Here is a 22,814-nt window from a genome sequence, read left to right on the forward strand (position 1 = left end):
GCTGATGTATACTGCTAATGGAATGCAGTGGATTGCCACTTCAGCTGTTGGGTGTTGTGGATTGATGTGCTTGCCCATCACAATTATGCTGGCCACAGCATGTTTATTGTATTAGCACATTTTTCTTGTAATGGTAACTGTGTGGCCCTATTTTTTAAAAACCAACTTATAAGTCACTTCTTGTGGCCATTTTTATAGTGCAAAATGTGATTTTCCCATCTTAGCTGGAAAATTTTTGGTGTTTTTGTTCATTCCTTTTGGTTTTCATATGTTTGTATCCCCTTTTCTTAAGTATATGACTAGATTTTGTTTCATCCAGATTTGTGTAATCTGAATGAAATAACTATCCAGTCATTTTCTTTTGGCCATAATATATATCAGTGTACCCACTTGGATTGTATTGAGAATTAAGAAGGATATTATTAATACATTAAATTTTTATGAGTTTGAACTTTATTTAATTACAGACTAACTGGATCTTCTGGATTTATAACAGATGGACCTGGAAATTATAAATATAAAACAAAATGCACATGGCTCATTGAAGGACAGTAAGTAATAATGACTTTTTTTTCTTTTTTAAGATAGAGCTCATTGTGAGATTACTTTTCCAACAAGTAAAATTAACAGTCTATATCAACTTAAAATATTTTTTATTTGATAAACTTTTCTTTCACAAGTGAATTTGATTAGCTGAAGCTCCAATGCTTTGCCCATGTGATGTGAAGAGCCAACTCATTGGAAAAGACCCTGATGCTGGGAAAGATTGAAGGCAAAATGAGAAGGGGATGGCAAAGGATGAGATGGTTAGAAAGCATCACCGACTTGCGTGCTCAGTCACTTCAGTTGTGTCCGACTCTCTGCGACCCCATGGACCATGGCCCGCCAGGCTTCTCTGTCCATGGGATTCTCCAAGCAAGAATACTGGAGTGGGTTGCCGTTTCCTTCTCTTATCACACTTAATGGACATGAATTTGAGCAAACTCTGGGAGATAGTGGAGGACAGAGGAGCCTGGTGTGCTGCAGTCCATTGGGTCACAAAGAGTCAGACACGACTTAGCGACTGAACAACAACAACAAAAAAATTTTTTTCTTAATCTTCAGTGTTAATTTTAAAATTTGTGTTGATTTGCAGATGAATTATACATACCAGAAATTTATATATTTTTGATTGTGATAGTTAGAAAACAGAATATTTTATTATGGTTGAAGTATGTAAAGAAAATTTTGCTTGAATAGGTAGCAGGGAAGGCAGGAGATTTGGATTGCCCTTTTTATTTGTTTGTTGGTTAGCTTATTTCATTATTATTTTTAGTGATTTAATCTATAGAAGTTTATTTCTCGCTAACCTAACAGTTCCATGGCAGGTGTTACCAGTCAGCAGGTACCTTTCTTTCCATTAGTAGTAGGACCCATGCTTTCCCTTTCGTTTTCAACTCTACAGTTATTGAAAGAACCACCAACCATCCTCTTTTCTCCTGGGCCACTGTAAAAGCCTTGAAATTGGCCTCCAGCTCCAGTTTTTACCTTTGTCCCTTGCGCACTTCTCACTCACTCCTTATCTCGTGGCTTCTTCTGTTTGCTGTTTCACACATGCTGATTTTCTTCATGTTGCTCGGACACATCAACTTCTTAAGTCTAAGACTTTAAGACTGTTGTTCTCTCTGTCTGAAACATTGTCTCTTCCAACTTTTCACATGGCTTACCTCTCACTATTTTAATCTTTTCCATAACTTTCTGGAGTATTTCCCCACCACTTGTTGTACTACTATTAATACATCACATTCCTTTAATTTCTTTGCAGTATTCATCACCATGTAAGTTAACTTGTTTATGTATTTATTTAGATGTTTGATTAGGGATGTTATTTAGACACAAAATATGAAGTAGACAAAAGATTCAGGCTGGAGACTTATAGTTAGAAATCACCAAGATATAGATGGTGTGGATAGTACCAAAAACTTTTTGAATAGAGTGTTTGTGCTAAAGCCAGGTTGGAGAATGAAGAGTGGGATGTGAAGAATTTGAGAAAAGCAAAGTCTTCTGTGGCATTTCAGAGGAGAAAGGGACAGGTGCATTAGTAGCTGGAAGGAGAGTTGGGATTTGAAGTTTTTTTGTTTTGTTTTTTATAAGATATGTGATACTTGAAGAGATTTAAGTGTGGGTGTGGAGTTTCAGAAGAGAGGGAGATCTTAAATATTTCAGAGATAGAAGGAAAAGTAGATAGGTGTGTACCTATTTTGGAAAACAGGAATTTGAGAAAATTTTGTCTGCGTGCTGAGCATAAGCAGGTAGATGGGACTGAGTGGTTTGAAATAGTACTTGAAAGTTAATTAGGAAGACGGCTGGCAGAATCAGAGCACCAGTACTGGAACCAGCCTACCCAGTGGTGTGACTTTTTCCAGCATGGCTTTTTTCCTCTAGATTCAGTCTAGATCAAAGCAGATAAACTTTTTTCTCTAGATTGGGGATTTTCCAGGGAGTTCCATGAAAAGGCAGAGGGGCAGGTGAGTTTAGAGGATCGACAGGTATGTTTGTGAAATGAGGTAGTATGGCGTCTGAAGTTGACTAAGAAGGGCTAATGAATTGGTAAAGAATGGTGACTGTGAGGTCCAAGATGCATAGACCGTGTATATTTTGTTTACCATTGCATGTTTGGTGATCTTTTGCACATAGCAAGTACTAAGGAAATCTTTGACAAGTGAAGGAGTGCTTAATTTCTTTTCTCTATAGATTCTTTAAAAAACTGTTTTTTTCTCAAATGTTTGGGAGTGATGATGATTAGTATAAATTACTTTTTTCTGTTCTTTTCAGGCCAAATAGAATAATGAGACTTCGTTTCAATCATTTTGCTACAGAGTGTAGTTGGGACCATTTATATGTTTATGACGGGGACTCAATTTATGCACCCCTAGTTGCTGCCTTTAGGTAAGCTCAGTCATATAAATAATAATTAACCATTATTTGATTTCTGAATTCATGTATCTCCTAGACTGTATTCTCACTGGATTCACCTTTTTATCACTTAAAACGTTTTCATGGAAAGAGTACTAGTTATGGAGTCCTGTCGGTTGTGTGCTAGTCCTGACTTCGTTGCCTGTAACTACTGGGTAACTGCGGGGCAAAATACTCTCTTTTTAGTTTCCTGATCTGTAAAACTGTGATAGTAGTATCAAGTTTACCTACTTCTTGTGGTGGTGGTGAAGTATACATCTGAAAATGTTTTGTAATATATTGACTAATAATATTTCTGTTAAAAAATGAAATCAGGAATCATGTTCATTTTGATCCTTGTTGTGTTCCTCATTGCATAAGCATTCAGGAATTATTTGTTGTATTCATATGTAGTTGTGTGTATGTGTGATATGTAATTATGTAAATACCTTAACATGGGTGAGGAAAAAGTTCTGGAAGAATATACATAAATGAGCAGTGGTTATCTGTGGATAATGAGAAGCATTCCAGTTATGTGTTGTGATTTTTTTTTCAGAAAGTATATTTTGTGTTTATAGTTAAACAGTTTAACACCAAATATATGGGGTATTCTGAATTGTTTTGGCATTTTACTTTTTATCAACAGTCAATAGCTGTGTTATTTATCATATTTTTGACCACATGTGAATTCAAAACTGGTCTAGTTTTCTTCCTTTTACTCTACAGAGGATTTTTAAAATATGTTTTCTGAAATGCATATCCTTAGAGAGTCATGGAGAAGGCAATGGCACCCCACTCCAGTGCTCTTGCCTGGAAAATCCCATGGACGGAGGAGCCTGGTAGGCTGCAATTCATGGGGTCGCGAGGAGTCGGACACAACTGAGCGACTTCACTTTCACTTTTCACTTTCATGCGTTGGAGAAGGAAATGGCAACCCCCTCCAGTGTTCTTGCCTGGAGAATCCCAGGGATGGGAGAGCCTGGTGGGCTGCTGTCTATAGGGTCGCACAGAGTCGGACACGACTGAAGCAACTTAGCAGCAGCAGCACCAGAGAGTCATAGTTGTCAGTTTTTCATTTACAACTGACTTTCTTGATTTCTTCCCCTCAAATATTTTAGTTCTCTGACTTTAAAAGAAATCAATTTAACAATATTTTTTGTATTCCTCACATGGGGCTGGTTGATGTCTCATATGAATGAGGAGATAACAGAAGGCGAGAAGCCAAACACGAGAAGGCAAAGGACAGATGAGGTCAGAGGACTAATGTACCCTTGTATTTCTCCACTCCCTTTGGCTTAGAAATCTCTCCAATATATCTTTGAACTGAGAACCAAGGTCATTTTCTGGGTTTCAGAGATTCACTTAGAGGACCAAAGAACAGGGTGGATAGGCTATGCTGCTGCTGCTAAGTCACTTCAGTCGTGTCCGACTCTGTGCGACCCCATAGACGGCAGCCCACCAGGCTTCCCCGTCCCTGAGATTCTCCAGGCAAGAACACTGAAGTGGGTTGCCATTTCCTTCTCCAATGCACGAAAGTGAAAAGTGAAGGTGAAGTCGCTCAGTTGTGTCCGACTCCTAGCGACCCCATGGACTGCAGCCCACCAGGCTCCTCCGTCCATGGGATTTTCCAGGCAAAAGTACTGGAGTGGGGTACCATTGAGGATTGGCCACATGTTGGACTATCTATATTTATCCCAGAATTTGACTCATACCTTGTATTATAGCAAGAAGCACACCAAACTTTAACATAGGCACAAAAACTATTATATCTATAGTATGATGCTGTCATGATAATAGTATATGTTGAACATGTTGAAGGTTCACTTGGTAACTGCATTTGTTAATTAAAATTCATGGAGTCCCTTCTGTGTGCCAGGCACTTTGAATGAGCTTGCCAGTAGCTCTGTGGGAACATTTGCCAAGTGGGTTTGCATAACCATATAGTTCACCTGACTGTGTATTTAATGAGCAGACATGTGAACCAGTAGCAGCAACAAATAAACAGAAGGGTATAACTGTTTTAGTCATTGACTTTTGAGAGAAGCCAAAGTAAATGTACAGACAACAGGAGGATTTTTAAGTTTCTATTAAAAAGTTTATTTACTGACAGGTATAAAGTAATTATTGATTGTGTTAAAATTTAACTTATGACATATTTGAGTGTGCATCTTCTAAAATCATAGTGAGGCAATGTATGTTTAATAATTGAAATTTCCCTGAAACACAGACTCTTGAAGCACTGATATACCGAAGAATGTGAAAATAACTGTTAGTCATAAGGCACTTTCACAAAGATGGGATGCTGAGGAGTGCCTTTGGGTCAGGAGGACTTTGGGTAGAGGAATCAATCCAGTGTAATGTGCTGTGGGGACCAGAACAGAGTGAGCTTGGAGGCAGATTGTTAAGCCAAATAAAGAAAAGGAGAGCCACACAGGATTCAGAAGATGTGGACTTCTAATCTGAGTTCTGCCCACATCTCTTCATGAGTCTGAACAGGTCATTTAAGTGCTCTGCTCCTCAGCTTCTGAAGCCTGAACAGAAGGTGGTGTACTGTGTTTCACTGGGTGCATCCCAAACCGTCAAGTTGAGTTGGATACTGAACTGGTTGATTACATTTATCTTTTATATGTTGAAGTTCTGAATAAAGTTTGTTTAACAGAGTTCCACTGCTTGGCAAGTTTGAGAACCACTGGAGCAACTCTCATCCAGTTGTACAACATTATGATTTTGTGGTGCATTCACGTCAACAAATGTGAAAGCGTAGCACCTGTGTGGAACACCTGCCAGCTCTGCTCATATCTTTTGGGAAGAAGACGCAGAGGTGGTAGTGATGATGCAGCAGGGAGAGTAGTTTTCCTCTCTGAGAACATTTTTATTCCTTTTAGAAGTTTTTGTTGTTTTTAAGAAAGTCAAATACTGAGGAGGCAGTTGTTTAGACTGTGATGAAGAGCTGTTAGAGGAAGTCTTGTGAAAGCGGGAGTCAGTCTTTGTGTCCAACACTGTGTTGAAATCATGGTCAGACTGTGGCAAGTCAAATCTCTTTTGTGACTGTAGATCTTCTTCACCAGTCAGAAGTATAGATGTTGTCTGGCCCATCCCCTGGCTCCTATCCCTGACTTTAAGAATCTGGCTTACCTTCCACATCTGCCTGTCCTTGAGTGTAGTGTTTTATAAGTAGACGGGTGTGTCAGACTGAGGATTACTGGGACTTCCCTGGGGGCCCAGTGGTTAAGAATCTGCCTTCCAATGCAGGGGACGTGGGTTTGATCCCTGGTCAGGAAACTAAAATCTCACATGCCTCGGGGCAGCTAAGCCTGCACACCACAACTAGAAAGAAGCCCATGCGCCACAACAAAGAGCCAAAGTGCAGCAACTAAGACCTGACACAGCAAAAGAAACAAACTAATAAATATTTTTAAAAAAGAACAACAACAACTGAGGATTACTAGTAAACTTACACAGTGTAGTTGGCAAAGTCAGGTTGTGCCCTAGGTGTGTTTAGAGAGTCCATGTCTGTCTGGGACAGTTATGTTGAATTAAGACAGTATCTTTAGTTCAGTGATTTTCAAAAATGGTTCTGAACAGTGATACTCTGTGTTTAAAATACAAGATTATGAAGAACCCCAGGGCAAGCAGTTCTTGATTCTCAAGTTGAACTGCTGGCTGCAGCCTAAGCTGAGTCTGCAGTTATTCACCTGCCTAGGGGCAGGGGACAGGGAGGTGGAGGCAGCTCTGGGTCACAGTTGAATGGCCCACCTGCACCATCACTTTCTCACCCACACACTTTCTATTGCCTTGCACACTGGGTTGATGTTTGTATTCCTTTTTTCTTTAAAAGTTTATTTTTGTCATGAAAGTGAAAGTTGCTCAGTCATGTCCAGTTCTTTGCTGTATAGTCCATGGAATTCTCCAGGCTAGAATATTGGAGTGGGTAGCCTTTCTCTTCTCCAGGGGATTTTCCCAACCCAGGGATCGAACCCATGTCTCCCACATTGCAGGTGGATTCTTTATCAGCTGAGCCACAAGGGAAGCCCAGGAATACTGGAGTGGGCAGCCTATCCCTTCTCCAGGAGATCTTCCTGACCCAGGAATTGAACTGAGGTCTCCTGCATTGCGGGTGGATTCTTTACCAACTGAGCTATCAGGGAAGCCCCTATTTTTTGGTCATAAACCAATTTTATTTTCACACTGGGAGAAAGCACATTCCAAAACTGTCACAGTTTCAAGTTGTTGAAGTGAAAAGAAGCAAATGCCTGAGTCTCTCTGACTGTAGGGAAGCTGATCCCCATCAGCAATGTGGTCATCTAGTCCCTCTCCTTCTGTGGCTCTCCATCCTTTCTCCCACCACCCATTCAGTCATTCATTCTATACATGTCCCCACCGTATAAATAATAAGTACTAGAAGCCATCTCTTACTGGGCACCCACTAGTGTGAGACACTATTTAAACACTTCACTTGCTTTAACAGTTTGATTCTCGTTACTTGGTTGTGAGGTAGATAGAATTTCTTTCATTGTGCTTTTGAGGAAGCTAAGGCTCAGAGATGTTAACAACATGTCTAGGCTTTTGGAACGAGAATCAGAGTTCACATCTCTGTGATCTTAAAATTCATACAAGAATAACAGAGTGTCCAACTTGTGACTGAAGCCCCCAGTCTTTTCCTGTGTCAGTGTTTGTTATGCCAAGGTTGCTTTTGACTTGCCTTTTTCTGGGTAATCCTACTCGTTCAAGTACTTATCTCTCAGTGTTTTAGAGTTCTGGGGTATAAAACTGATGAAAGTATGGTGATGGTTGAAACCTTCATTTAGATCTGTGATCAAATGTCAGTTCTTCCAAGAGTCCTTCCCTAAATGCCCTTTCTAAAGTAGCACTTTCTGCTCTTTTACTGTTTTATTTCCATGTATAGCCTTTACCTCTGCCTGACATTATGTATACACACCTGTGGGCCAGGCATAGGGGACTGATTATCTAGGCTTATTTATTCTTTCTCTGAGAGGTGAACTCCAGTAAGGGCAGAGACGTCTTCACTGTACCTAGAACAGTGGCTTACTTGTAGTAAGTACTTAGTATTTGTCAGTTGAATACATAGTAGAAAATGCTTCACTATTTTGCAACCCCTAGAGCACCTTCAGAGAAGGCAATGGCAACCCACTCCAGTACTCTTGCCTAGAAAATCCCATGGGCAGAGGAGCCTGGTAGGCTGCAGTCCATGGGGTTGCACAGAGTCGGACATGACTGAGTGACTTCACTTTCACTTTTCACTTTCATGCATTGGAGAAGGAAATGGCAACCCACTCCAGTGTTCTTGCCTGGAGAATCCCAGGGACGGGGGAGCCTGGTGGGCTGCCGTCTATGGGGTTGCACAGAGTCGGACACGACTGAAGCGACTTAGCAGCAGTAGCAGCAGCAGAGCACTTTCAGGGTCATTGGTTTCCTAGAGTTCTGCCTTCATATTAAAAACTTGTTGAATAAACATCCTATCCCTTCTTCCTCCTCACACCCTGCTTATATGCTCTTCCATTCATTTTTATATGCACTTATTAAATACACGTAAATGTACACATACACTAGGCCTGTTGTCTTAATGCTTGTTTTGTTTTTTTTTTTTCCTACTCATCAGAATGGCTTGATGAGTGCCTTGTTAGTCCCAGAGACCTCCATGTATGTAATGACTCATTCATCCAGCTCCTGAATGACCATTTATGTGGTTTCAACCTGTTCTCATTCTGAATAGTGCTATAGTGAGGATTCTTATGTATTTGTCTTTGTGTACATGAGTAAGTGTTTCTTCTACTAAGAAATAGAATTATTAGGTCATAATGAATGAGCATTTAAGACAGTCGTAGACTCCAAAATGTGTGCTCTAGGAAAGAAAAGAAGCCAGCATGTCTGGGGTCAAGTGAGTGAAAGGAAGAAAGTACAGATCTTCTTTAGCTTATGATGGGATTACATCCTGATAAACCCATTCTAGGCTGACAATATTTTAATACATTTAATACATCTCACCTATTGAACAACATCGCTTAGCCTCGCCCACTTTAAATGTGCTAAGAACACTTATATTAGCCTGTAGTTGGGAAAGTCATCTAACACAAAGCCTATTTTATAATTAATGTTGACTATCTCATGTAATTTATTGATACGGTACTGAAAGTGATAAGCAGAATGGTTGTCTGGGTACAGAGTAATTGTTTACCCTTGTGATCATGTGACTGACTGAGGGCTGCAGCTCTGTGCCAGTGCCTAGCACCGTGAAAGAGTATCATACAGCATATCACTAGCCTGGGAGGAAGTCAAAATTCAAAATTCTAAGTACAGTTTCTACTGAAAATGAGTTCCTTTTGTACCATTGTAAGTCAAAAAATTATAGTCAAAAGATTTTAAATTGAACCATCCATAAGTTGGGGACCATCTGTAACAGATGAGATGTTTGTTCATGGGATGGGGTTGTGTGTGTGGAACAGATTACACAGGGCCTGATAAGGAGTTAGGCTTTTTCTGAATGAGATTATGGTGGTACTGAATGATAACTGGGCAAAAGATATGAGCATATGAAGAAAAGCAAAAGATGGAAAGTAAACATAGGAAAAATCAAACTCAGGATCATAAGAGAAGCTCAAACCCATAGTTAAAAAGATCACTTTCATATATTAAACTAGCCAAGCTAAATATGCAGATGACACCACCCTTAGGGCAGAAAGTGAAGAAGAACTAAAGAGCCTCTTGATGAAAGTGAAAGAGGAGAGTGAAAAAGTTGGCTTAAAGCTCAACATTCAGAAAACTAAGATCATGGCATCCGATCCCATCACTTCATGGCAAATAGATGTCAGACTTTATTTTTTTGGGCTCCAAAATCACTGCAGATGGTGATTGTAGCCATGAAATTAAAAGACGCTTACTCCTTGGAAGGAAAGTTATGACCAACCTAGACAGCATATTAAAAAGCAGAGACATTACTTTGCCAACAAAGGTCCGTCTAGTCAAGGCTATAGTTTTTCCAGTGGTCATGTCTGGATGTGAGAGTTGGACTGTGAAGAAAGCTGAGCACCGAAGAATTGATGGTTTTGAACTGTGGTGTTGGAGAAGACTCTTGAGAGTCCCTTGGACTGCAAGGAGATTCAACCAGTCCATCCTAAAGATCAGTCCTGGTGTTCACTGGAAGGACTGATGTTGAAGCTGAAACTCCTATACTTTGGCCACCTGATGTGTGAAGAGCTGACTCATGGAAAAGACCCTGGTGCTGGGAAAGATTGAGGGCAGGAGGAGAAGGGGACGACAGAGGATGAGATAGTTGTATGGCATCACCGACTTGATGGATGTGGGTTTGGGTGGATTCCAGGAGTTCTTGATGGACAAGGAGGCCTGGCGTGCTGCGGTTCATGGGGTCGCAAAGAGTCAGACACAACTGAGCGACTGAACTGAACCAAATCCTTGTTGTTGTCAGGATGAGGTGTCTTGGTGGGATTTCGAGTCAGCATCTCTCTTCTGGAAAGCAAGTTGGTATATGAATTGAGAGCTTTAAAACCGTCATTTAGACCCTTAGACTCAGTAGTTCTTTCTCTTTACAAAGACCCAACAGATACTATTGTGTGCTGAGCTCTGAGTAAGGTTCTAAAAGCTCTGAGGGAGTTAGAGACGTAGAAAGATTATGGACTATTACTTAGAAAAATAGAATATAAGGTGTAATATGGCATCAGTTAGGCAAATAAAATACATCAGAATGCTAATAGTATTGGGATTATGGGTGTTTGTATATCAGACTGTTATTTCTATTTTTACTTTTCATGTCTTTCGTGGTATATGTTTAGTATCCATCAGCTAATAAAGTTTGTTACATTCTGTGATTGTAGAGGTTTACTCAGTTTTTCAGAGGAATATTATAAAAAATTTTACTAAGAAAAGAATAGGGTCACTGATTTCAAATCTCATTAGAAATACACCCTAGAATAGAGGAAAGCCCAGCAAAAGATTCAGATCTGTTCCTGTGCGTTTATCATAGGAATTTACCTTTCTTCCTAGAAGTGACTTTTCAAATTACAAGAGTGAAATCCGGTTGGACTTGTGTCCATCACCATATGATGTGTCTCTTCTCGTGCTTCCCTTGATAAGACACGTGTTTTCATTTCAGCGGCCTCATTGTTCCTGAGAGAGACGGCAATGAGACTGTCCCAGAGGTTGTCGCCACATCAGGTTATGCCCTGCTGCATTTTTTTAGTGATGCTGCTTATAACTTGACTGGATTTAATATCACTTACAAGTAAGATATTTAAGTTTAATATTTGTGATTTTTTCAGAAGACTGTACACTTTGTTTTAACAATAATAATGACTAACATATATTGAAGGTTTATAGTGTGCCAGGCATTGTGCTGGCAGTTTGCATGAATTTTCTCATTTAAAGTTCTTTTAAAAACCAGATACAGGCACTGTTTTTCTACTTTTATAAATGAAGAAACTGGCAGGAAAAGGTAAAGTAAATTGTCAAAGTTGTGGGACAGCAGTTGCAACCTAGGTCTTGCTGCTGTTGAGTTTCTTCTGAAAAAGAGGGGCTTCTCCATTCCCATTAATGGATAAAAACATTGGAGGAATTGGCTAAGTGCAATTTAACAAACATTAGTAGTTTTCATGTACTAAGAGGTTGGCCTGTTGATGACAAAGGAAATGTAGACCACAGACTCTGAGCAGCTTTTGGAATTTGTTGTGGTAGGAGAGAGGCTCACTCTGTCTTTTCCCTTTTTTCCTTCTCATGTTTATTTTCGTAAGTATTTAAATTCATAAAATTTCATAGGCAGTGGGATCTGTGATAAGAACTTCTGTGACCCACAAAACCTAAAATGCATATTATTTGGCCTTTTACATAATATATTTGACAACTCCTGGTATAGCTAATGACCCCCCTGTGTAACCTTTATTCTAGGTTCTTTTTCTTGCACATTTTCTCAGGATCTCAGTAAACTTTCAAGACTGTTTAAAGCTGTCCTTATCTTGATTAGTATGGTGATTCAGTTTTTTAGGTACCCAAGGTTTGTGACTTGGCAGCCTGGGCAGCTCATCACAAGCCTGGGCTTGAAAAGTAGGCATGTGCGTTTATTGTGTTAAATTATAACATAGATTATAAAAATACTGAATACAGACACTTTCAAAATTTTATTATAGATGTATCATGAACTGACATTTGGGTGTAGGCATGAATGTTACACCCAGATAGTAAAGAATCTTCCTGCATTGCCGGAGACCTGGGTTCAATCCCTGGGTTGGGAAGATCCCCTGGAGAAGGGAATGGCAACCCACTCCAGTATTCTTGCCTGGAGAATCCCAGGGACAGAGGAGCCTGGAGGTCTATAGTCCATGGGATTGCAGAGAGTCAGACATGACTGAGCGACTAACATTTTCACTTTCTTCATGAATGTTAACTGGGCTTCTCTGGTAGAATCAGTTAAGAATCCACTGGGAATGCAAGAGACCCCGTTCGATTCCTGGGTTGGGAAGATCCCTTAGAGAAGGAATAGGCTACCCATTCCAGTATTCTTGGGCTTCCTTGGTGGCTCAGACAGTAAAGAATCAGCCTGCAATGCAGGAGACCTGGGTTCGATCCCTGGGTTGGGAAGATCTCCTGGAGGAGGGCATGGCAACCCACTCCAGTACTCTTGCCAGGAGAATCCCCATGGACAGAGGAGTTGATACAGTCCATGGGGTCGCAGAGAGTCAGACACAGGTGAGCGACTAAGCACAGCACAGCACATGAATGTTAATTAGCTTGTTTTTGTAATTGATTCCTGATTTTCTGACATGCTTTGCTAAAAAAAAAATTTTAAGTTCCTTACACTCTTATAGTATCTTCTAATCCTGTTATCTCCCCTTTTTAAAATCTGAATTATGTCTTTTCAAAGTGTTGTCAATATAATTAAGTCATGTTGCTATGCAGCACAACTCATGTGTTGAGTTAAACTGCCCTTCTCTTTTCTCCTATGTGAGATAGGTAGGTTAGCTTACTAAGAAATTTACAATACACCTGTGCAATAATCTTAAACAAATTCTGTAAACTTTCAGAGACAATCCAGAGGAATGAGGATGGTAGTGTATTGTTGTTAGTTTGTTTTTTCCTTTTCTTGTCCAGACTTGTAAGCATGCATTTGGCAGTTTTATAATGCTTATCATTTGTGGGCTAGCTTGTCTCTTTTTTATGAGAATCCAACAGATTTAATTTTATCTTATTACTTGCCTAGCTCTGCAGGGTTGAGTGACCCCATTTAGGCTGAATGGTAAGTACTACAATTATACTTGTGAGTAAACTGGCTAGATAGTGAGATTTCTTAAGCCTTATGTAGGAGGAAGTTCTGCTAAATTAATCAGTGTTGCTTTGTGTTGATTTAATTTCCATCCTCTATTTTTATAGTTTTGACATGTGTCCAAATAATTGCTCAGGCCGAGGAGAATGTAAGATCAGTAATAGCAGCAACACTGTTCAATGTGAATGTTCTGAAAACTGGAAAGGTGAAGCATGTGACATTCCTCACTGTGTAAATAACTGTGGTTTTCCTCATCGAGGCATCTGCAATTCAAGTGATGTCAGAGGATGCTCCTGCTTCTCAGAGTGGCAAGGTAGGAATGTCTTTCTTTTTTTTTTTCTTTTAATCCACAGAATGTTTCTAGCTTAATAAATCGTAGATTCACTTTGTTCCTAGTATCTGTAACATTTATATTAATCAAATATCAGGAGGCATTTAAGTTTTCATATCTCTTTATTCAACTTCTTACAAATCTTTGAATTTCATAAATGTATGGTTGTGGTCTCTTTATAGAGTTTTGAAACACTTTAATATTCTTCACAGTTCATTCATGAATTTAAAGAACTTGGTCTCAGCCATAAGACATAGCAGAGACCCAAGCTGAGATGTGGGACAAGAGCTGACAATAATGGTCTCTCCACAGAAACTTTCAATGAATTTACAGAAAATTGGAGTTTGTTATGCAGTAGAATCCTAAAGTAGTCAGTTAGTACAGATAAAGATTATTAAACAACCCCTTTAGCAAATTCTTCAAGGAGTAGGTGATTAACAGCTGTTTCTGATTTAGTTATTTATTTTTTATACATTTACTCCTTTCTCAGAACACTTTTATTTTGAATTTCCAGAACCATGCTTGTTTAAATGCTTTAGCTTATTCAGTTTGGCTTATGTTGAGGAGTTAAACAATTGAAGTATTTGACTAACTTCCAATTTGCTGGAGCAGAAACCACACCTCTCAGAAATGGAGTTTCTTGATTTTCCAGGAAATGGATAGTTTATAACACATTCAGGACTAGTCTTTACATTTTAGCTCTATAAAGTTTTTCATTTGAATTAATAATTCCTTTGTCTACTCTTTCCTCTGAGAGCTGCTTAGCAAGTATTTCATTACTAAAAAACCCTAACCTGGATATGGTCAGGTCTTCAGTAGAAAGTGTGTGATTTTAAATTTTATTAGAGATTATCCTTGGTCACTAGCCTTGAGTAAATTGAAAGTGCAAATTAAAGGGATTTGTCTGATATTTATAAAGGAAAGACTATAAGTATTCTTTAGATATTTATTTAGATGATTAAAACTTGAAATGAAGTAATTTCCTATTTTTGGCCATGCTGCACGGCATGTGGGATCTTAGTTCCCTAACCTGTGCCCACTGCAGTAGAAGGGTGGAGCCCTAACATCAGGACCACCAGGGGATTCACGAAATGCAGTAATTTGAAAGCTGCATTTTGTAAAGCTAATTTGTTATGTTTTGTTAGGTCCTGGATGTTCAGTTCCTGTACCAGCTAACCAGTCATTTTGGACACGAGAGGAATATTCTGACCTAAAGCTCCCCAGAGCCTCTCACAAAGCTGTGGTCAATGGAAATATAATGTGGGTTGTTGGCGGATATATGTTCAACCACTCAGATTACAACATGGTTCTAGCGTAAGTTGTTTTAAACATTTTTATAAGAAGCTTAGTTTTCCATTTTGAAGATAGTTAAAATAGAGATAAGTAAAAAGAAAAGAAGTCATCAGTAATTGCATTCCTGAAGAAAATCTCTGTTAGTATTTTGGCAGTTCTATTCTAGACTTTTGGGGACATATTCTTAGATTTTTGAAAAAGGGAGTCCAAAAGAATTCATTGTTGTAATAAGGAGTAATTCATCTTTTCCATATACTGTCTCATAATTTGCTTCAGGTGCATGTAGTAAATTCTTGATAAATAAGGGATTGCTTTACCTTTTAATTTAATAAGCATTTCTGTAGGTTAAGTGACTTGAATTTATAATTTACTAGGGGGAAATTATGTCATTCTCTAATATTTCCCAGGGTTCAAGGTCAGTTTACTGGTTCCATGCTGCTCATCCTGAAGGGAGAATATATTTTCACAATGGAATTAGCTATGGAGATTGACTTTGAGTAGAAATTTATAACTAGTTCCTTGTGCTGATTTTGCACCCTGGAAACTTTTCCTAAACATTTTCTGCTAATGAATGTTGTAAAAAAATCAGCATCTATTCTTTAAGGAATCCCCCAAACAGTCATTAAAAATTAAAACACAGAGGGCTTCCCTGATGGCTCAGTGGTGAAGAAACCACCTGCCAATGCAGGAGACACAGGTTCAATCCCTGATCCAGGAAGATCCCACATGCCACAGAACAGCTAAGCCTGTGTGCCACAACTACTGAGCCTGTGCTCTACAGTTGTGCAGCCCAGGAGGCACAACTGCTGAAGCTTGCACAGCCTAGAGACTGTGCTCTGCAAAAAGAGAAGCCACTGCAGTGAGAAGCCCATGCATTGTAAGTAAAAAGTAGCCCCCATTCTCCACAAGTAGAGAAAAGCCTGTGCAGTAACAGAGACCCAGCATAGCCAAAAGTAAGTAAATAAATAAAATTAAAAAAAACACAAAACAACTAAGACACAGGGGCAGCATCTATGACAAAAGGAATCTACTCAAATGGGTGGAGTTAAGCCATTGACAGGTATAAGACCAGTGTGCTGTCAGTATCTTTGTAACAGTAAGCAGAGGGGAGCAGTGGGCCCACCAACAGTAAACCTAAAAACCCACTGGGAAACTCAGCAAGCTGCTTTGAGAACAGCAACTGTAATTGGGAAGATGTTGCATATTCTAGTAGGGGAATGAGCTCAAGGGATCTGTAGTAGGATCTGAAGAGGCTGAAGCAGATTCTGACTTATTAACTCTCAAAATGAACTAGTCGAAGACTCTGTAGGAGAAAGCCCCAAACTGAGGAAATGCTGCTGGAAATAGAATTCACATCAAACAGGACAGAGACAGCCTAGGATAAGTTCAAAAACGTCCAGATAACAGTCTGGGAAGGGAACAGAGCCAGGAGACCTCAGCAAGTACAGTGCAGGATAGTTGGACAGTACAGTACAACAGAAGAGGAGCTAGAGAGCTGAGAAATTAAGAAAAACTAGCTAAATAAAATTTCTCCTATAAGAGTTCAGGAAAAAGTAATTTTACTTAAAGTTCAGCAACAGAAAAATATCAAGGTCAAATTTCATGGAAAGTTATTACAGAAAAGAAGAGAATAAGTAGAATAACACCCCTTCAAACATATAAGCATAATAGAAAAATATATTCACAAAACTGATAAATATTATAACTTAATATTCCAAAATAAGCTAAAATACAAGAAAATTATAAAAGACATTAAAGAACAATATAACCAGAACTAGAACATTTCAGAAAGGAGATGATAGAAGTTAGGAAAGAATTTTAAAATAATTTCAGAATTAAAGACAAACTTAGAAGGAACACACAGAGTAAACACAGCAGATAACTCTTTTAGAAATAGAATATGAAAAAGGAAATTTTTTAAAATCACAAATAAATGAAGATCATTTTGCCCTGTTCTTTGTATGGTAAGTACAGTTAAAAGCCCTGACATTTTATATAAAACAACATACAAACTTAAGGAAAACTCTGAAGAAGGCAGTCTTACCAAGAACCAAAGAATGGCGTAATGGTAAGTTCCAAGGATTTTCCTTTTGTTTCGTATTTTCTCAGCCTTGATGTTGAAAAAATCAGCAGTCTGGAAATGTTAATAGGTACAAGCTGAAAAAACCCAAGAAAACCCTGTTTTCTCTAGCATGAGGACCAGGAAAGGGGCAGTTTAGCAAGACAGAAAACTTTTAGATAATAACCATTCTACCCTCGGAGAAGGCAATGGCACCCCACTCCAGCACTCTTGCCTGGAAAATCCCATGAACGGAGGAACCTGGTGGGCCACAGTCCATGGGGTCGCTAAGAGTCAGACAAGATTCAGCGACTTCACTTTCACTTTAATGCATTGGAGAAGGAAATGGCAACCCACTCCAGTGTTCTTGCCTGGAGAATCCCAGGGACGGGGGAGCCTCGTGGGCTGCCGTTTATGGGGTCGCACAGAGTCGGACACGACTGAAGCGACTTAGCATTCTACCCTATCCAAATACCATAGAGAGAACTATGGCCTCACCCATATCCCTGCCTGGAAAGTGTAAGTGTAGAGTCTAAATTTCCACTTAATGCTAGGAGATAGTGAGGTGCTCCAGCCACCCCTCTCCATCCTACCAAGGTAGGATTAAAGAAGGCCAGTTAGAGAGCTGGGACTTTCTGCACCAGGCATTAATGAGGTCTCCCTGACTCCTGTGACATCAGTGGAGTCATTGTGGGGATTTCTACCCCGGCCTGGCAGTAATAGCAAGAATGAGTGGACCTTCGGTCTCTCCCCTGGGGTGGTGTCAGAGGAGGCCTGCTGTAACAGGAGATTTAAATAAGATCCAAAGTCTTATGTCATCATACCCCAAATGTTCAGATTTCAGTTGAAAGTCATTTGACATGCTAAGAGCCAGGAAAATCTCAACTTGAATGAAAAAAGACAATCAAGAGATACTAATACCAAGGTGACACATATATTAGACTTATCTGACAAAGATTTTAAAGCAGCCATTATATAAAATGCTTCAACAGTTCTCTCAGCAATAGAAAGGAGAGGACAGAGGAAAGAATCAGTGAACTTGAAGGTAGAACAGTAGAAATTCCTTAATCAGAACAACACAGAGAAAATAGAACATTTTAAAAAATGAACAGAATTGCAGAGACTTGTGGATTGTAACAAAATATTTTAACATTTCTGTCACCAGAGGAGCCCTGGAAGAAGAGGAGGAACTGGGTGTGTCTGAAGAAGTATTTGAAGAAGTAACAGTTGCCCAAGTTTGGCAAAAGATACAAATATACAGATGGAGAAGGAAATGGCAACCCACTCCAGTATTCTTGCTTGCAACACTCCTTGGACAGAGGAGTCTGGCAGGCTACAGTCCATGGGGTCACAAAGAGTTGGCCATGACTAAGTGACTAAGCACATGAATGTACAGATTCAAGAGAAATGGCAATAATTCCTGACTCCTACAGGAGTTTATGCTTCATTAATTCTTTCACATTCCCTCTCTCATACTCCTGCTCAGCTGTCATATTATCTTTTCATTTTTTAGATCTCTACCACATTTTCTCCTATTTTCCTTCTGAGCTAGTGGCCTTGTTTCCCATTTCAGCTTTGAAAGATAAAGATTACCTTACTGGTTTATATTGTTCACTTGTCCCCCTCCCCTTTCGGTCATACTCAGCTTTATCTCTTCTTGTGATATCTATGAATACATTCCATGCTATTTTTTTATGATTATTTGTTGTTGTTTAGTGACTAAGTCATGTTTGACTCTTTGCAACCTCGTGGACTCAAGCATGCAAGGTTCCTCCGTCCTCTACTATCTCCCTGAGTTTGCTCGAATTCATGTCCATTGAGTCATTGATGCTATCTAACCATCTCATCCTCTGCTGCCCCTTCTCCTTTTGTCTTCAATCTTTCCCAGCCTCAGGATCTTTTCCAGTGAGTCTCATCTTTGTATCAGATGGCCAAAGTGTTGGAGCTTCAACTTCAGCATCAGTCCTTCCAATGAATATTCATAGTTGATTTCCTTACGGAAGGAGGTTTGTAACATTGTACAGGAGGCAGTGACCAAAATCATCCCAAAGAAAAAGAAATGCAAGAAGGCAAAGTGGTTTTCTGAGGAGGCTTTACAAATAGTTGAGGAAAGAAGAGAAGCAAAAGACAAGGGAGAATGGGAAATATACACCCAACTGAATGTAGAGTTCCAGAGAATACCAAGGAGAGATAAGAAGGCTTTCTTAAATGAACATTGCAAAGAATAGAAGAAAACAAGAGAATGGAAAAGACCAGAGTTCTCTTCAAGAAAATTGGAGATATCAAAGGAACATTTCATACAAGGATGGGCACAATAAAGGACAGAAATGGTATGGACCTAACAGAAGCAGAAGTGATTAAGAAGAGGTGGCAAGAATACACAGAACTGTATAAGAAAGGTCTTAATGAGCTGGATAATCATGATGGTGTGGTCACTCACCTAGAGCTGGACAACTTAGAGTGTGAAGTCAAGGGGGCCTTAGGAAACATTATTACCAAAAAAAAAAGCTAGTGGAGGTCATGGAATTCCAGCTCAGCTATTTAAAATCCTAAAAGATGATGCTGTTAAAGTGCTGCACTCAATTTGTCAGCAAATTTGGAAAATTCAGTAGTGACCACAGGACTGGAAAAGGTCAGTTTTCATTCTAATCCCAAAGAAGGGCGATGCCAAAGAATGTTCGAACTATCATACAGTTATGCTCATTTCACATGCTTGCAAGGTTAGGCTCAAAATCCTTTAAGCTAGGCATTAGCAGTATGTGAACCAAGAACTTCCAGGTGAACAAAGTGAGTTTCAGAAAGGCAGGTGAACCAGAGATCAAATTGCTAACATTCGTTGGATCATAGAGAAAGCAAGGGAATTTCAGAAAAAAGTCTACTTCTGCTTCATTGACTATGCTAACGCCTTTGACTGTGTGACAGCAAATTGTGAGAAATTCTTAAAGAGATGAGAGTTCCAGACCATCTTACCTGTCACCTGAGAAACCTGTATGTGGGTCAAGAAGCAACAGTTAGAACCATACGTGGAACAACTGACTGGTTCAAAATTGGGAAAGGAGTATGACAAGGCTGTATATTGTCACCCTGTTTATTTAACTTCTGGGCAGAGTACATCATATGAAATCCTGGGCTGGAGAATCATAAGCTGGAATCAAGATTGCTGGAAGAAATATCAACAACCTCAGATATGCAGATGATACCAGTCTAGTGGCAGAAAGTGAAGAGAAACTAAAGAGCCTCTTGATGAGGGTGAAAGAGGAGAGTGAAAAAGTTGGCTTGAAACTCAACATTAAAAAAAACTAAGATCATGGCATTTGTTTCCATCACTCCATGGCAAATAGAAGTGGGGGAAAGTGGAAGCAGTGATAGATACTATATTTGGGGTTCCAGAATCACTGCAGATGGTGATTGCACCCATGACATTAAAAGACATTTGCTCCTTGGAAGGAAGGATATGACAAACCTCTGTGTTAAAAAGCAGAGACATCATTTGCCGACAAAGGTCCGTAGAGTCAAAGCTGAGGTTCTTCTAGTAGTCATGTGTGGATGTGAAAGTTGGACCATAAAGAAGACTGAATGCCAAAAAATTGATGCTTTCGAATAGTGGTGCTTGAGAAGACTCTTGAGAGTTCCTTGGACTGCAAGATCAAACCAGTCAATCTGAAAGGAAGTCAACCCTGAATATTCATTGGAAGGACTGTTGCTAAAGCTCCAATCCTTTGGCCACCTGATGCAAAGAGCTGACTCATTTGAAAAGACTCTGATGCCGGGGAAACTTGAAGGCAAAAGGAGAAAAGGGCAGCAGAAGATGAGATGTTTAGGTAGTTTCATCGACTCAGTGGACATGAGTTTGAGCAAACTCTGGGAGTCAGTGAAGGATAGAGAAATTTGCAGCCCATGGGGGTTACAAAGATTCGGACATGACTTAGCAGCGGAACCACAACAGCATCTTTGCTCATTTTTCTGTCTTCTGTTTCTGTCCAGTGGACAGTTTCTGTTTTGGCCATGACGAACATGTTCAGTGTTTGCACTGTCATGTCTCACTGTTATGTCTCTATCCACATGTTTTTGAGCACTTGAAATGTGGCTAGTGTGACTAAGGAATGGATTTTAAATTTTCAGGTCTTAGTCCTCAGCTTACTTGATCTTTCACCAATATTTAATATGACTAGTCTCTCCCTCTTTTAAACAGTTTCTTCACTTTGTTTTCAGAACTGTACATTTCCTTGATGTTGGTTTTTTTTTTTTCCTAACTGTTCATTCCTTCTCAACCTCCTTAGCTGGTTCCTCTTCAGCTGACTAACTTCTAAATGAGGATGTGCATGAGGGCTCAGCCCTCTTGGTCCCCTTGGTGAGTGAGTGTGTTTATTTTCTCCGTGATCTTATGTTATATCTTGGCCTTTATGCTGGTGACTTTCAAGTTTATATCTGCTTCCTAGATTTGTCTCCTGTTCCCATATCTCTACCTTTATTTGACCTCTCAGTCTTTGGCTGCCCAATAGGCATCTTAAACGCCATGCATCCCAAAGTGATCTTTCTTCCAAGCCTTTTCTTGCTCCAGAAGTCCCTATCTCAGTAAATGACCAGTCTATTCTTCTATTTGCTTAAGCCCCCAAATTTTGTAGTTATCCTTGACTTCTTGTTTTTTCACACTCCATTCAGTATATGTTTAGTTATCTCTTGCTGTATAAATTGCCACAAACTTAGAAGATTAAAACAACACACATCATTACCTCATAGTATCTGCTGGTTAGGGGTCTAGGTGTAGCTTAACTGCAGTCAAGGTGTTCCCTGGCCTGTGTTCTAATTTAGGAGTTCAACTGGGGAGAAATCCACTTCTAAGCTCATTCAAGTTGTTGGCAGAATCCATTTCCTGGTGGTTGTAAGACTAAGGGCCCTGACTTCTTCCTGTTTGTCAACTGGAGGTCACCTCATAGTTCCTGGAGGCTACCCAGACTTCCTTATCACTAGGATTTTCCCAATAGTAAAATGAAGTAAGGCTGCTTACCAGGCCACAAGGAGAGTCTTGACTGAGCCTGCTAGCAGGATAGAGGTCATGAAAATGACATCTCATCATCTTTGCCATATTCTGTTGGTTAGAAGCAAATCATGGATCCTGCTCACATGAACATGAGAAGGCAGGGCTCATGAGGCCCACCCTAGTGTCTGTCTGCCACAGTATGTCAGCAGGTCTTGTCAGTCCTACCCTTAAAATCTATCCCTAATCTAACCACTTCTTACTACTTCTAGTACTGCCACCCTGAGAAGTAAAGGTAAAGATAGGAAAATGATCATGCCTTCCATTTTATACTAAATATTATGAAAGTCGTATATTCTACCATTTACGTGATTGTTAGTACATCTGCCTGACATCATCTTCACTTGAAGCAAGAAATCTGGGAGTTATTTTGATATTTCCTCTCCTTCATCTCCTTTTAACATTAATCTCTTATCCAGCCCATCAATTCTGTCACCAAATACAGGCCTATTCATTCTTTTCTCTCTAAGACCAGCTTGTCAGTGTCTCATCTAGGCTTCAGCAGTATGTTCCTATTAAGTCTGTCTGCTTTCATTCATTCCTCTTAATCCATTTTCTAAATATCAACTAGAATGCTTTTTTAAGGGTATGCATTTTATCATTTATGGCCTTCTTAAAACCTTTCAGTGGCTTCCCATGGGATTTAATGATCCTACCTGATGTGACCACTGCTTACCTTCTGATACCCAGTTTGTTCCCCTCCTGCCACCACCAACTCTCCTTCCTTACCTAAAACTCCTTACTTACAGTTGCTGTTCCCTCTATCTAGACTGTTCCTGCCATTGTACCTCAGGGCTATTTTCTTTTACCCTTTACATACCCTGTCAGTTAACTGTGCCGTAATGAGATCCTCCCTGATAAGCCAGTTCAG

The 22,814-nt window shown here is 39.7% G+C and overlaps 1 protein-coding gene across 4 annotated transcripts in view; it reads left to right on the forward strand.

Annotated features, from left to right (window-relative positions):
• ATRN (attractin) overlaps positions 1 to 22,814 on the forward strand; it is a 189,365-nt gene that overhangs the window by 58,570 nt on the left and 107,981 nt on the right. For all 4 annotated transcript variants that reach the window (XR_015139359.1, XM_086333323.1, XM_086333324.1 and 1 more), the window contains exons 2-6: positions 468 to 551; positions 2,815 to 2,928; positions 11,063 to 11,191; positions 13,330 to 13,535; positions 14,699 to 14,867. Coding sequence is in view for 3 of the 4 variants with exons in the window: in XM_086333323.1 (XP_086189449.1) it covers positions 468 to 551; positions 2,815 to 2,928; positions 11,063 to 11,191; positions 13,330 to 13,535; positions 14,699 to 14,867 (702 nt within the window). In the remaining variant the exon portion in view is untranslated. The remainder of the gene's footprint in view (positions 1 to 467; positions 552 to 2,814; positions 2,929 to 11,062; positions 11,192 to 13,329; positions 13,536 to 14,698; positions 14,868 to 22,814) is intronic.

Source organism: Bos grunniens, chromosome 13, assembly GCF_055505025.1.
Source record: "Bos grunniens cultivar Pamir isolate PY7600 chromosome 13, Bosgru_T2T1.0, whole genome shotgun sequence".
NCBI lineage: Eukaryota > Metazoa > Chordata > Mammalia > Artiodactyla > Bovidae > Bos > Bos grunniens.